This window comes from Lupinus angustifolius, chromosome LG11, assembly GCF_001865875.1.
Source record: "Lupinus angustifolius cultivar Tanjil chromosome LG11, LupAngTanjil_v1.0, whole genome shotgun sequence".
NCBI classification, from domain to species: Eukaryota; Viridiplantae; Streptophyta; class Magnoliopsida; order Fabales; family Fabaceae; genus Lupinus; species Lupinus angustifolius.
Window position 1 is genome coordinate 28,852,617 of NC_032019.1, and position 15,005 is coordinate 28,867,621.

At 32.6% G+C, this 15,005-nt stretch overlaps 2 protein-coding genes across 2 annotated transcripts; both read left to right on the top strand.

Annotated features, from left to right (window-relative positions):
• LOC109359892 (cytochrome B5-like protein) lies at positions 5,896 to 6,724 on the top strand. The gene is made up of 4 exons (XM_019604585.1): positions 5,896 to 5,974; positions 6,064 to 6,107; positions 6,267 to 6,344; positions 6,551 to 6,724. Exons 1-4 carry the CDS (start codon positions 5,896 to 5,898, stop codon positions 6,722 to 6,724), a joined length of 375 nt encoding a protein of 124 aa, XP_019460130.1.
• On the top strand, positions 7,139 to 8,776 carry LOC109359566 (cycloartenol synthase-like). Its single transcript, XM_019604270.1, has 5 exons — positions 7,139 to 7,295; positions 7,397 to 7,519; positions 7,610 to 7,708; positions 7,786 to 8,371; positions 8,482 to 8,776. The coding sequence occupies exons 1-4, from the start codon at positions 7,236 to 7,238 to the stop codon at positions 7,915 to 7,917; spliced, it is 414 nt and encodes a 137-aa protein (XP_019459815.1). The 5' UTR covers positions 7,139 to 7,235; the 3' UTR covers positions 7,918 to 8,371; positions 8,482 to 8,776.

Below are 15,005 nucleotides of genomic sequence, written 5' to 3' on the forward strand. Positions count from 1 at the left end.
AGTAGCAATGAATGTATATAATACAAGTTATAGAAGATTATGTTCCATTTCGACCTAACAAGAAAGAGTCTCAATATAGCTCCATCCATTTTGTATTGTGTATGGATGGAAATGGGTATAGATTAATACTAATTGTCATCCCTAATATCATCTATCTCATTTAAATTCGGATTCAGAAATGGTTGCACTCATTAACATTGTCTTTTCCATCTCCCAAATTATGTAGGAAGGTCTACCATCTATTTCTTATCTTCCGACCACAATACAATTGATAAAAATTAAACTAAACCATAATCAGTATTCAACCAACAACTATGTAGTATGGATTTCCTTATTACATATATGAATATGTGAGAGCATGGTAAAATCATATCAGACATCCTAATTAAATATTTAATAATTAAATTAAGATTTTATACTGGTCCAAGCGATTAATTTTACTATGTTAGTATTGTATATAAATATGACTATATTAATATTACAATATAAGTACCATTGCATCCATTAATTTTTATATGGAGTATGCATGTATAATATGAGAATAATGGAATCATATAATATATTATACATATTCATAAGAAAGGAGGTAATGGGCTAAGGAAAGAAGCACACTAGGCACAATATATCTTGTTATTCTGCAGCCTTTGTATTGTGCTAAATAGAAGGAATGCATTGGAAGTTGGGGACCACAAGAGGTAAGAGGAGGACAAGGGGTCAATGTTAGTATGGTAGCCATAAGATTTATGGGGGTAATTACAGAACAGAGTTGACCTGCATCATTTATAAAAGAAGGTTCAGAAATATATTTGTGGGTGCACTTGTGCTCACACTCATCCATGTAGCTTCATATCTACATATCACTCAAGTTTGATTCTAGCCGAAATATAAACTAATATCATAGGCTAATAGTATGCTCCCCTAAGGTGAAACCAAATTGAAACCCACTTGATATTATTCTTCAACCAATTATTAAAATGACATCTAGTATCAAGTGAAACTGAAAGAAATAACATGTCTTGCATCTATTCCTGGACAACCATGTTTACGTTGTATATAAAGAAAAACTTATCAATCATGTTTAATATTATTTTTAGCTAATAGGAAAATGCTAGGAAGAAATGTAACAAAATTAATATGCCTAAAATTTTATATATAAATTCACATTTGAAGGGTATCCATATTTTCAAAAGCTAAAGAATAACGATTTTATGAGCTCAAGTCATCACAAAGAAATAAATGGGATGAATAGTAGAAGACCAAATATGAAGTTTATGCATTTAATTCATCTAACAATTACATTCCCAAATATTGTGTAAGGACAACTTGAAGAAGTTTGAGCATAGAAAGGCCTAACAACAAATGAAGAACTGAAAAATATCATTTTTATTTTATGGTATTAGTTAAAATTAATCACTTTAGTACTAATTAATGTCATTAAATGTTTTTCATTAGATTAATAATTGAAAGAATGGTTACAATTAGAATCGTCTAAGAATGACAATGGGTCTGGATAGTGTTGCGTGGGACACATTCCCCATTGCTAAGTGCTTGGACTTGCACCATCTTTAGACCTACGTGGATACCCGCTAGGTCTACTACTTGCAGTACCTAGAAAATATAAAATAACTGCGAGTAATTTTTGAAAATGTGTGTTCGTTTCGTATAATCTTATATTTAATTTATCCAATAATAAAAATAAAAAATAAATTTAAACACAATTTATGTTGATTATTAAAGACAACATAGCATTACATCACACATAAGAGTTACCAACATGACATCACTACTTAACAACCAAAGAATCATATTAATGTATTAGCATGAAATTGCAGCTACATTAACAATATAACATTATAATTAGCGTGATATTTCAATTATATTGCTATATATGTAAAGAATTATAAATGAATAGTTGGTTTCAGTACCTGTGAGTCTAGGTACCTCATTGTCCAGACATAGACCCATCCAATAATGGATCTCAAAATCTATGGTCCCAGTTACCTAGTAATAATTAATGTTATTAAATATTTTTCAATATATTAATAATTGGAAGATGATTACTATTATAAACATCTACGAATGACAATGGGTCTAGATAGTACACCTTCTCAATTGCTAAGTGTTTGGACTTGCACCAGCCTCAGACCCTCATAGATACTTGTTGGGCCAGCTATCTGCGGGTACTTAAAAATTAACAAAATAATTGCGAGTAATTTATGAAAATTTATATTTGTTTCATATAAGCTTATATTTAATTTAGCCAATTAAAAAGAGAAAAAATAATAAAATATAATTTAAACACAATTTATGTTGATTATTAAACACAATATTGATTATATCACACATGTGAAATGACAAAATGAGATCTCTACTTAACAACATATCAATCACATTTATGTGTTAACATGAAATTACAGCTACGGAGTAGCAATCTAACAATACAGTTAAGATTAACATGATATTACAATTATGTCGCTATATATATATTTTTCTTGCATAAGTGACTAATTGACTAAGATATTAGCAATTAATCATGTTGAGGTGTTTATATGGACTGGTTGTTCTAATTGGTATTAAATAAAGAATCAAAGTGAGAACTGAGTGAGTGTGAATTTTAACCTCAACTACATTTACCACATTATATTAAGTACAATCGAAGTGTTTGTGTCACACAACAAAAAATCCAAAAATTATAGAGCTGGGAGACAATTAATAATTGAAAGACTACAGTTTTATAGCAATTCCTTATGGAGAAGCTAATTATACCTTTCTATACTTGTTTGTGACATTGAGGTTGTATCTTTTACACCTATTTGTCGGTTAGCAACCACTTCTAACCAAGCATACCCAATGGGATCTCTTCTTGGACCTTGACTGCAGCTAAGATTCCTCCTAAATATCTCTCTTCCTCCAAGGTGATACCTCATACCCTCAAAGAGACAAATTTACATGCCGACCATAAAGATGCATACAAAGTTCCTTGCACATTCATTATACTAATCACACACTAATACTCATAATAAAACTACAATTTGATGAATCTCACAATATCAGAGATGAATATGAACGATTATGAGTCACAAAAGGAATATCTTTGAAACACTCAATGTTTGAAAACTAAAACCTTTCCAATATTCACAAAACTCTCTTTTTACGTTAAAGTTTCTTTCTCTCTTTTCATAAAATCACTCTAAAAAAATGTGTGTAAATCTTGCATCAAGCTTCTATAAGTTTGAAAATGTTTCATGTTTTTTTTCATGGGAAAGGATGGTAAATTACCATTCACATAAAATGTGTACTTAATCAACTAATGTTTCTTTAAAACATCCAAGATTCCAAAAAAAACTGACTTAATCAATTAAACATATCCTTAATCGATTAACAAGTTTCCCATTTTCAAAAACTTAATCTATTAATCAATGTCTTAGTCAATAAACATTTTTTTCTTGAAAGGACTTAGTTAATTTTGCATGAACCTCTAACATAAATAATTGATGCATGAATTTAAAAACGATATAAGTATTAACACCCAAAATCATGTATCCATGCTAAATATACCTAATTTATGTTATGTATGAAAATCTCTTATGCAATATGTTCATACTCTAATTATGTGAGATTTATCATAAGGTTCACCCAACTTAGACTAAACCCATTCAAAGCATCTTAGGACCTAAAAACAAAATGATTACTCTAGCCTTGATGATTCTATCTTGAAGCTTGAATATGTGTCTTTAAGTTGTCTGTTGTTGATATGTCTTTGTCCACAATCTTTAAGATTTAAGTTTTGTCTTCATCAAAATCATGTTCTTACATGCTTGTATTCACAAGTTTTCTGTATGGGCTATGAGACAACTACGACACCAATGTAGTCCTCCATTTATGTGCAATGAGGTGCATTTTGTCCATCCTCTTTCTTTATTTTGTAATACATTTTTGTTAATAATTATTATTCTAATATTGAAAATAATGATTAAATTCTATATATATTAATAATGTAATAATAATAATTTTTAAATATAATACCAATGTTAATCTAAATTCATAAATATATCTTAATATTTAAACGTGTATTATTAAATTATTTAGTAATTAGTGAATGTATAATTATTGTATTTTGGGAGAATCTTTTATTAAATAACTCCGCACAAATCAAAATTACACTTCTTTTTACTCGGATGCTCTTTTGAATAGTCGTGATACATCACTTTTTTTTTTGTTAATATTAAAATCCTAAATAAATTAAAATGAAATAATAAATAAATTTTTGTATTTAATAATTAATAATATATAAAATTAATAATTTTAAAATCTTTGAAATGATAACAATAATATATAATCCTAATAAGGTTTTATTTATCTATAAATAATGATTGCCAAATGAAGTATGCATAAATTGTTTCCGAGTTAATTTAAAAAATATATAAAACACTTATCACATCAAGGATGGAGTAAATGTTGCGACTATTCATTTATTTTACCCAACTGATCCTTAGAATATTCTTCATATATCACTTTATTGAAAGTGCAAAGAGTCAAGACTTGCATATTTGAAGTTGACCTTGGTTTTGATGAAGACAATGGACATACAAGTAAGCTTGAAGATCTTACAACAAACAACAAGTCGAAGACTCAATGGTGATATCTATAGACTTAGGGCTTTATAATTTTACTTCACTAGAAGTCTTAAGTGGATTGCCTTAGATGGAGTCTAGATTACGTAAATCGGGGTGGGAGTCTCATAAGAACGTAAAATGAACAAGCATAAATTGAGACATAACATCTACATATTATATGATAAGTAAGCTCATGCATCTACATACATGCTTTTGTGCATTAAATGGATAACATATTTGAAAAACATGTATTGCATGATCACATGTCATATATGTAGTTTACCATTCATCAAGAAACTATTTTTTATACAACATAATCGATTATGTGTTTTATATAATCGATTATCAGAATTACTGTAGCTAACCTATCTGATGTTGATGGTGTGTTAATCAATTAAGTCATTGGATAATCGATTAGTACGTATAGAAAACCATTTTTTAAGAAATCGTTAATCGATTAAGTCATAGTATAATCGATTAATATTAGTATCAGTGTGTTTATTATAAATGCTCTAATTCTGGTCCATGTGGAATAATCTTCATAACTTTGAATTTATATTTTCATATATTGCATTAGAGTGAGATATTGCATTAAGCACTACAAAACAAAAGACATTTGGGGACAGTCTTTTTGCCACACTTAGTGACACCATGGCAAATTTAAAGAATAAGGCCCAAAATTAATATTGTGTAGCCCATGATAAATAATATTCACATTCATCTTTCTCATTTATCACTTTCACACTTTCACGTTCATCACTCTCTTCTCTTTTCCAAAAATCACTTCTTCTCCACTTCACCACTTTCACAATTTCACACCATGCACCAATATAAAAGCTTAAAAATTAATTATCCAGAAATCACTTCATCACAACTCTCCAGAAATCACTTCATTTGTTGTTGAATTCCTAGCTCATTCATATATTGGTAAGAAATCACTTCATCTCCTTTTTTAATTCTATACTTTTGTTTCAAATCTCTAATCCCTAATTTTGAGTTTCTCAAATCCCTAATTTTGAGCTTCTCTAATCTCTAATATTATTAGTTATAGAAATCTGAGAAATTATAATCCCTAATTTTCAATGAATGTCAGTTCAATAGAACCAAACAAGCCTAAGAGGCCTCCTATCGTTTTCTTCGTTTTCTTGTACGGTTTAGTTCTCTTCAAATTATTCGAATCCTTTTCTGCTTCTTGCGATGATTATCTATTTCTGAGTTTTGCTTGTTGTTTTTGCTGTTTTAGATTATATTTGCCACTAAAGTTTCTAAATTTCACAATATGGTTTTCATTGTTGCACTTGCATTGCTTTTTGGTCTCTTACTCGCTCTTCTTTTGATCCCACGACACCACAAATCTGGTCCATCTTTTTTTTAACTCTGTTTCATTTTCTTATAACTATTACATTGATGTGTGTTTATCTGATTGATTTCTTTGTATCTTTCTCAGGACAAAAGGGAAATGCTCACTCTACCTTAAACAACAAAGATAAGGTATATAGCTAATTCCCTTTTTTATGTTTAAGGGTGCATTTGAGTGAATAGTTTAATTAATCACTGATTCAATAAGTTTTTTTTCTTTTCAAATAAGCTGAAAAGAACAGATTTTTAGCATAACTTAGCATGTTTTCATGTACTATATCTTTATTGCAGGAATCAAAATCATTCAGTAAATCTGAAGTGTCTTTGCATCACAAGAGAACAGATTGTTGGATAATCATCAAGAACAAGGTGTGATATTCTATTGTGGTTTTATACTTCACATGAATGTGCTACTCCTTTGGTTTCAACCCAAATGGTATTTCTGTTTCAAATCTTATGTTCACCATTTAACCCTATCTAAGGCTACATTGTTGTTTACTAATGGTATGATTTAGGATTTGTACTGCTAGAACCGAAATGCGGTTAATATTTCTTTGGATTTCATTTTACTCTAGGTATATGATGTTACCCCATATGTGGAAGAACATCCAGGGGGTGATGCTATTCTAGCACATGCTGGAGATGACTCAACTGAAGGGTTTTTCGGGTATGCATCTGTTCCTTTTTACCCATTGTTTGTATGTGATGAAGATACTCCCTCTGGATTTATGTTTGTTTTCTCGTTGTAGTTATAGGTTAGATGGCTAGAATTAGCCAACAAAGGTCTGAGTGGAAGTTCTGCAATTTCCCCCCTCATTAATCACTGATATCAATCACCGTATTCTCTAGATATAAATAAGGGTTTCGAGGGTACTGGAAGGGAAGAGAAGCACAAAATTCCTTAAACGTCATGAGTTAGATTCCTATTATGCCTATATAATATCAGGTCCCTGAGACCCTCAGGGTTCAAGCCATTAAAATTAACCTGACATTCTAAATTCATCACGTCTTTGCATCACGTCTTTCGAATAAACATCAAGAGTCACATTCCTATTATGCTTATATAAATGTTGGTATTGGGTTCAAAGTGAGGATTTGTTTCAAAGTGCAGGTGCATATTAAACATCAATTTATATTATTTGTCATTAGTTAAAAATGCATATTCTGAATACAAATAGTTGTATGACATGACATCAGGGATATAATGGTTCTCAATTTTGGGATGTTTCTTTTACTGTACAAGCAATCTTGTCTACCAATATGGATGATGAATACAGCTCAATGCTTAAGAAAGCAAACCATTTCATAAAATGCTCACAGGTAAGTGCTATTGCTATATACATACATACATACATACATATATATGTTTATTTAGTGAAACTCTTAGTTATGAAAGAAGATAAAAATGTTTGGTATTGAAGGTGAGAAGGAACAGCAGTGGTAATCCAAGTGAATGGTATAGACACATTTCAAAAGGTGGATGGCCTTTCTCAACTCGAGACAATGGTTGGTCTGTATCAGATTGTTCTGCAGAAGGCTTGAAGGTCATAAATTAATTTCCCTTTTTTTATTTATTTCAACAAAATCTCATTTTTTTTAAAACATAACCATGTTGTTCATTTTGTTCATGGCAGGTAGCAATTTTGTTGTCAAACATGCCATTTGAGACTGTTGGGAAAGCAATAGAAACAGAACAGTTGTATGATGCTGTTAATTATATTTTATCCCTCCAGGTAAGGACCATAATTACGTCTCTATTCAACACAAGCATCTCATCAATTATGAATTTGGTCTTTCCATATTATTACAGAATCCAAGTGGCGGATTTGCATCCTATGAGCTCACCAGATCTTATTCATGGCTGGATTTGTATACAATATATATCATTCATTCACGTGCATCACTATCATTGTGTTGTTTGATAGGTAGGCCACGAGTATGAGGGTTATATGCCTAGTAGACATGTAAGAACATTGTTCTCGCTTACTGGATTCATTTTTAGCTTGTATATATAATAGGATTTAATATATATGTATTGAGTGTATAAGGGTTTTTACATGCATCCTCGCCTTCTAGTTAAGCATGTATTCTCCCCATTGTTGTTGTTATCAATAACTTATATTTATTGACTTGTTTAATAATTTTGGTTTTGGTAGAGCTTCTTCTATCAAAGCTTATTCTATCAATACTCCAATGTTTGAATCCATTGAAATTGTAAGAATGAAATGTGGTTTTGTCTTTTGGTGTTTTGGTAATTTTTAATGTTGAATATGTGTGAATGATGGGGCAATATTTAATATTTAATGTCAATTTTGCAGGTGAGGCTTGTGTTTGAAGAATCTGAAATGAGTTATTGTTGTCAAGCTTACACATGGTGTTGTGCTAGAAGAAGATAGGTGATTTTTTTTTATGCTCTTTATTAGTTTTATTGAATCTTCCTTTTGTTATCAATTTCTGCAATTTTACTAATATGCATGCTTCTGTTTCAATTGGATTTTGAATGCAGGTATGGAAATACCACTATAGTGGAGAACACTGAGAGGTGGTGGATGGATCTCATTTTCCAAAGGATACATGCAGATTTTGGTTGTGAAATTTACGATTTTTTCTTACAATCTTCAATGGTTTCAAATCTTTAAGTGAATATAAATTAATGGATTGATTGACATTGAATAGCTTTCTTGTGTAATAGAACATTTCTTACTTTGTCAAATTTGAATATGACCTATCATTAGTGACATTCCTTGTTCATGATGTGGGCAGCACCTTATTGAGAAATATTAGAGATGATTAATTGATTATGCATATCTGGTTATATCAGCTTCCATGTTTTAATTTACTATACTCAAAATCTTTATAAAGATTGATGATTATTGCATGCAAAATTCACAATTGAGCCATGGCAAAGTGTGGCAAAATCCACAACTTAGCCACGGAGAGTGTGGCAAAATCCTCAACTTAGCCACGGTTATAATGTGGCAAAATGCACAACTTAGCCACGGTCAGGACCGTAGCTGCGTACAACAGACTGTGGCTAACTAAATGTTACCACATTTTGGTAAAGCGTAGCAATATCACATATTGACCGTGGCTAATTTTTAGCAACGCCATTCCTTGCCAGGGATACAATAAGTGTGGCCACTGAAATTAGCTACGGTTTTTTTCCACATTAGCCACAGTTTTGACCGTGGCTAAAAGGTTGTTTTATTGTAGTGAAGAGAGCTTAGAGAGTGAGAGCATTCTGAATAGGGCTTAGATATTCAAATCATTCTATATATCTTTAGGTTTTTCAATGCATTGCATTATTGCATAAATTTCTTGGTTCTTTTAAGAGCGAAAGTAAGGAAAAACAATTCTGGAAAATTGTGAATACCTTTTTGTTAAAATCCTTTGCATTGATTCTCATTTGGATTAGTTTCTTGTGAGTTTTCTGCTTAGAGTTAGAATTGAGTTTAATTGTTGTATCCGAGTATTAAATACTCAAGACAACTCAACAAAAACAGTGACGAACAAGGAAGTTGATCTCTTAGTGAGTAGTATCACTTTAAGAGAGATCTTGACAGTCTTCACAGAGACTAAGAGGTCTTGGTTTGAGTGATACCAAGGCAAGGGCCTAATCAGGAAAGGATAGGATATCCTACTTTTATGCTTTATATTCTTGTTAATTTATTGATTCTCAGTTTCCTGTTATAATCTGTATTGTTATCATTCTGTAACTTCTTTAATCAATTGATTGTATAAAGATTGGTAATCGGTATCTTGTTGTGCAAGAAATCATAAAAGCAAGAAGTGCAAGATTCAGGATAATCGATTATACACAAGAAAAATCGATTAAATCCAAGATCTGATTAATCGATTAAAACCAAGCTTAATCGATTAAGTGCAATAGTTTTCAGTTATGCGCAAAATATCAGAAAAGCGGAATATGGGATCCGCTACACCTATTAAACCCCTCCTTCTAGGTGTATTATGACCAGCTGGTACCAAACAAGTGGTATCGGAGCTAGTACAAAAGTGCTAGCTTGACCACATATTCGTTTGATCCTAGAGGACAACAGAGTTCCACTAACCCTTTTGGCGGAGATGGCGAATCCATCAACCACCCTCCAATTTCTAGTAGCGAGAGTTATGCCTACTAGAAAGTGCGCATGAAGATCTTCATTGAGGCGATTGACACCGACATTTGGGAATCTGTGGTCAGTAGTCCTTTCGTTCCACTACACTTGGTGGACGATGAACCTAAAGAAAAGCCTAAAAGTCTATGGACTAATGATGAACGTAGAAAGGTTCATCATAATCTTCAAGCTAAAAATATTATCACATCGGCTCTACCGTATGATGAATTCTTTAGGGTTTCATAATGCCAAAATGCGAAAGAAATATGGGACACTTTACAAGTGACCCATGAAGGCACAGCACGCCGGGCTAAATGCACTAACACACGAGTATGAGTTACTTCGTATTTTACCAAACGAATCTATTAGTGAAATGCAAAAACGATTCACTCATATTGTTAACTATTTAGTTGCCCTTGATAAATCATCAGCTAAAGGAGAATTAACTAACAAAGTTTTGCATTGTCTTGGCAGGAAATGGCAACCAAAAGTAACCGTAATAATGGAGTCAAAAGATCTAGATTCCATGCCTTTAGCTACATTATTTGGAAAACTCCAAGAACACGAGATGGATTTAGGATGCTTGACAGCGAACGAGGATTCAGATAGGAAAAAGAAAGGCATCTCTCTCAAGGCTACCACTTCACAAGATCAAGAAAATAAAGAGGATGTCGATTTTTGGAAATTTCTTGAAGAAAAGAGGGGGATTAAAGAGGTTACAAAAGAAGGAAGCGTGTGAATCAACCAAGAAAGGCAAGAACCCAAAGAAGTGCTTCACTTGCCGCAAATGTGGAAAGGCTGGACATATGAGGCTACAATGTTTGACCTACCTCGAAAATGTTGAATCTAAGAAGAGCACTCCTCGAGACTTCAAATTAAAGAAAGCGTACATCATATGGGATGTTCCTGGGGAGGAATCAACATCGAGCTCATCTGACGAGGAGGAGTCTGTGAAACTATACTTAGTGGTAAAAACGCAAGAAGATTGTAGGTCGAATGGTCAAGATGATACAAATGAGGTATATTCTGACACTTCATCTTCTTCTGATGATTCCCCTACCTATGTTAAATTGTATAATGCTTATGTTGAACTATAAGAGGAATTGGAAATGCTTGCTAGGATTAGCGTAGGTAGAAAACGGGTAATCCTATTGCATGAACAAAAAAATATTAAAAGGCAAAAAGAGTTAGATGAACTAAAATTAGACAATGAAATTCTTGATTTAATCTACTCTTGCAACTCATGTGACTTCTCTAAAACTAACTTATGTCAACCTGCTGTATGTTTGGGTGAAAAAGGGACAAATTTTGTGGTTGCTAACAAAAAGGGACCTAATATCACTTGGGTACCTGAACAAAACAAGTAATCTGTTTTACAAATATGCCTTCGAACACATGAACATCATTGGTATTTGGATAGCGGTTGTTGAAGGCATATGACCGGTGACAGACCAAGATTCCTTCATCTTTCACTTAAAGACAAAGGGTATGTCACCTATGGTGACAACAACTGAAGCAAAATACTTAACATTGGGATAATTGCCAATACCCCTGAAGAAGTGATCGAGAACATGCTCTATGTGGAAGCCTTGGAGCACAACCTATTTAGTATCAGCCAATTATGTGATAAAGGTAATCGAGTATCCTTCGTTTCTGATTGTTGTATCATTTGCTATAGTATATCTAATAATATTAAGTTTGTTGGTTATCGTATAAATAATATTTATATGGTTAATTTGGAGGATGTCACTACTTTGTTTTCAAAATGTTTTATATCTAAAGATAGTGACATATGGCTTTGGCATAGGCGTGTTGCGCATATTCATATTAAACACCTAGATAATTTGTCATCTCACAATTTGGTTGATGGACTACCTAAACTTAATTTCAAATATAATGAATCTTGCGACACTTGCCAAAGGTGTAAGCAATTCAAGAACTCGTTTGTTTCGAAAAATGTAATTTCCACAACAAGGTCTTTGGAGCTTCTTCATATGGACTTGTTTGGGCCATCATAAATTATCACCTTTAGAGGTAGTTACTATGATTTGGTAATCGTGGATGATTTCTCTAGATTCACATGGACCTTGTTCCTTTCTATAAAAAAACGATGCTTTTAAATCCTTCAAAAATCTTGTCAAGCAAATTTAAAACCAACTTAAGGTGAAGATAGTATATATACGTAGTGACCATGATGGTGAATTTGAAAACCACTTGTTTGACAAGTTTTGCACTAAACACGAGATCCTGCACCAATACTCGGCTCCTCGAACTCCTCAATAAAATGGAGTTGTTGAGAGGAAAAATTGTGTATTAGAGGAGTTGGCCATGACCATGGTTAAATAAAGCAAAGTGCCTAAACACTTTTGGAATGATGTTATACATACATCCTACTATTTTATAAATCGAATACTCCTAAGGCTTAAACTTTTGAAAACCCCTTATGAGCTTTTGAAAGGCCAAAAAACCTAATATATCTCATCTTCACACTTTTGGATGCAAATGTTTTATTTTAAACAACGGAAAACGTGTTTTAGGAAAATTTTGATTCAAAAGCAGATGAAGGTATATGTCTAGGGTATTTGATGCATAGTAAGGCAATTAGAGTTTTTAACAAATACACCATGCATGTGGAAGAGTCGATCCATGTTCATTTTGATGAATCTTCTCCAAAAGAGAAGAGAAAGGTTTTCTCTAATGATGTTACAAGTGCTTTGGAAGAAGCATATACTAAGGACTTGGAAAAAGACAAAGAGACTCAAGATGGTCAAGAAGTCAGTGAGGATCATCAGGACTTGCTGAGGGTGTGGAAAACCAAGAAAGACCATCCACTTGAGAAATTAATAGGTGATATTTCTACGGGGTGGGAACCCGTAATTCTTTGTGTAATTTTTGTAATTTTGTAGTTTTCGTATCACAAATAGATCCTAAGACCGTTGATGAGGCCATAGAGGATGAGCACTAGGGTGTAGCTATGAAATAAGAGCTAAACCAATTTGAATGTAATAATGTGTGGGACTTGGTCCCCAAACCAAAAGATCATCCGATAATTGGCACCAAATGGGTCTTTAGAAACAAACTTGATGATTGTGTCTTAATATTATGATAAAAAGCATGCCTTGTGGCGAAGGGATACAATGAAGAGGAAGGTATCGATTACGATGAGACCTATGCCCCTGTTGCAAGGATAGAAGCCAGTAGGATGCTATTGGCATTTGCATCGATCATGAACTTTAAATTGTTCCAAATGGATGTCAAGAGCGCCTTCTTGAATGGATTCATTCAAAAGGATGTTTTATGTTAATCAACCACCCGATTTTGAAAACTAAAAGTTCCCGAACCGTGTCTATAAACTCAAAATGACACTTTAAGGCCTGAAGCAAGCTCCTCGTGCTCGGTATGATAGATTTAGTACTTTTCTCTTATAAAAAGGGCTCGTAAGGGGCAAAGTCGGCACAATGCTCTTTATCCAAAAATCAGATAATCATGTTTTATTAGTGCAAATATATGTTGATGATATTATCTTTGGAGCTACTAACGACCTCTTATGCAAGGAGTTTTCTGATTTGATGTAGGGTGAATTTGAAATGTGGATGATGGGGGAGCTTACTTTCTTCCTCATATTACAAATTAAGCAAATGAAAAGCGAAATACTTGTCCACCAGTCGAAATATTGCAAAGAGCTACTTCATAACTTTGAGATGGAAAAGCGCAAAAAAGCATTTGCATCGATGACATCCGCATGTTACTTAGACAAAGATTAAAATGGAAAAGTGGTAGAGGTAACTAGATATCGTAGCATGATAGGCTCATTACTAAATTTAACTATGAGCTGCCATGATATAATGTTTAGTGTTTGCATCTGAGCAAGATATCAATCTATGTCTAAAGAATCGTACTTTAGTTGTGTTAAATGAATCATGAGATATGTTAATGGAAACCAAAATATGAGACTATGATATCCTAGGGATGCCTCAATATATGCTAGGGGTAAATTGGATCGGAAAATCACTAGTGGAACATGCCATCTTTTAGGCAGTTCCTTAGTGTCATGGCACAACAAAAAGCAAGCTCATGTTGCTTTATCCACCGCCGAAGCAGAGTACATTGTCGTTGGTGTGTGATAAGCTCAAATTTTTTGGATGAAGCTACAACTTATGGATTTCGGTCTGAAGCTAGACAAGATGCCGATTAAATTCGATAATACAAGTGCCATAAACTTATTCAAGAATCTCGTTTTGCATTCAAGAACCAAGCATATAGAAATAAGGCATCATTTCTTGCGTGATCATGTTCAAAAAGGTGATTGTGTACTTGAATTTGTTGAAACCACTAAACAACTAGCATATATTTTCACCAAGCCCCTTCCACATGATACATTCTTTAATGGATCTTATTCGATTAATAGGTGTCTTAATCGATTAACTATAGTAAACTATATTAGATACAATATACATTTGAGAAAGGTTTTTCAAACCCTAATCTCAAAATTCCTGCCCTTTTCAATCAATTGGTGAAATTGATCTTTCCTAACCACATGTTATACATTGTATTTTCTGTTTGTTATATGTTTTTTATGAAACTCTTGTTATATACTTGTTGCAAATTGCTATTTCATATATTGTTGAACTCTGTTTAATTATGTCAATGGTTTATGGATTATGTTTTATGAGAATCTTGATCTTATGTTGCACGTATATCATATATGTTTGATTAATATATGCCTTAACTGAATAAATTTGTCATATTAATCATTACATGCCCCGATTGCTTATTTACATGATGCGTATGTCGTATAAATTTTGTCCATCATATGTTTTTAGTTAGTTTAATCGATTAAACGCATATGATAATCGATTAAATGCAAAAATCTCTGCACTTGTTCAAGCTTCTTAAAAGTGATTAATTGATTACA

Coding starts and splice junctions, on each gene's coding strand:
- LOC109359892 (XM_019604585.1), top strand. CDS start 5,896: ATGGTTTTCATTGTTGCACTTGCATTGCTTTTTGGTCTCTTACTCGCT. Junction 6,108..6,266: donor CCTTAAACAACAAAGATAAG/GTATATAGCTAA, acceptor TCTTTATTGCAG/GAATCAAAATCATTCAGTAA. Junction 6,345..6,550: donor GGATAATCATCAAGAACAAG/GTGTGATATTCT, acceptor ATTTTACTCTAG/GTATATGATGTTACCCCATA.
- LOC109359566 (XM_019604270.1), top strand. CDS start 7,236: ATGGATGATGAATACAGCTCAATGCTTAAGAAAGCAAACCATTTCATA. Junction 7,520..7,609: donor GTTCTGCAGAAGGCTTGAAG/GTCATAAATTAA, acceptor TGTTCATGGCAG/GTAGCAATTTTGTTGTCAAA. Junction 7,709..7,785: donor ATTATATTTTATCCCTCCAG/GTAAGGACCATA, acceptor ATATTATTACAG/AATCCAAGTGGCGGATTTGC.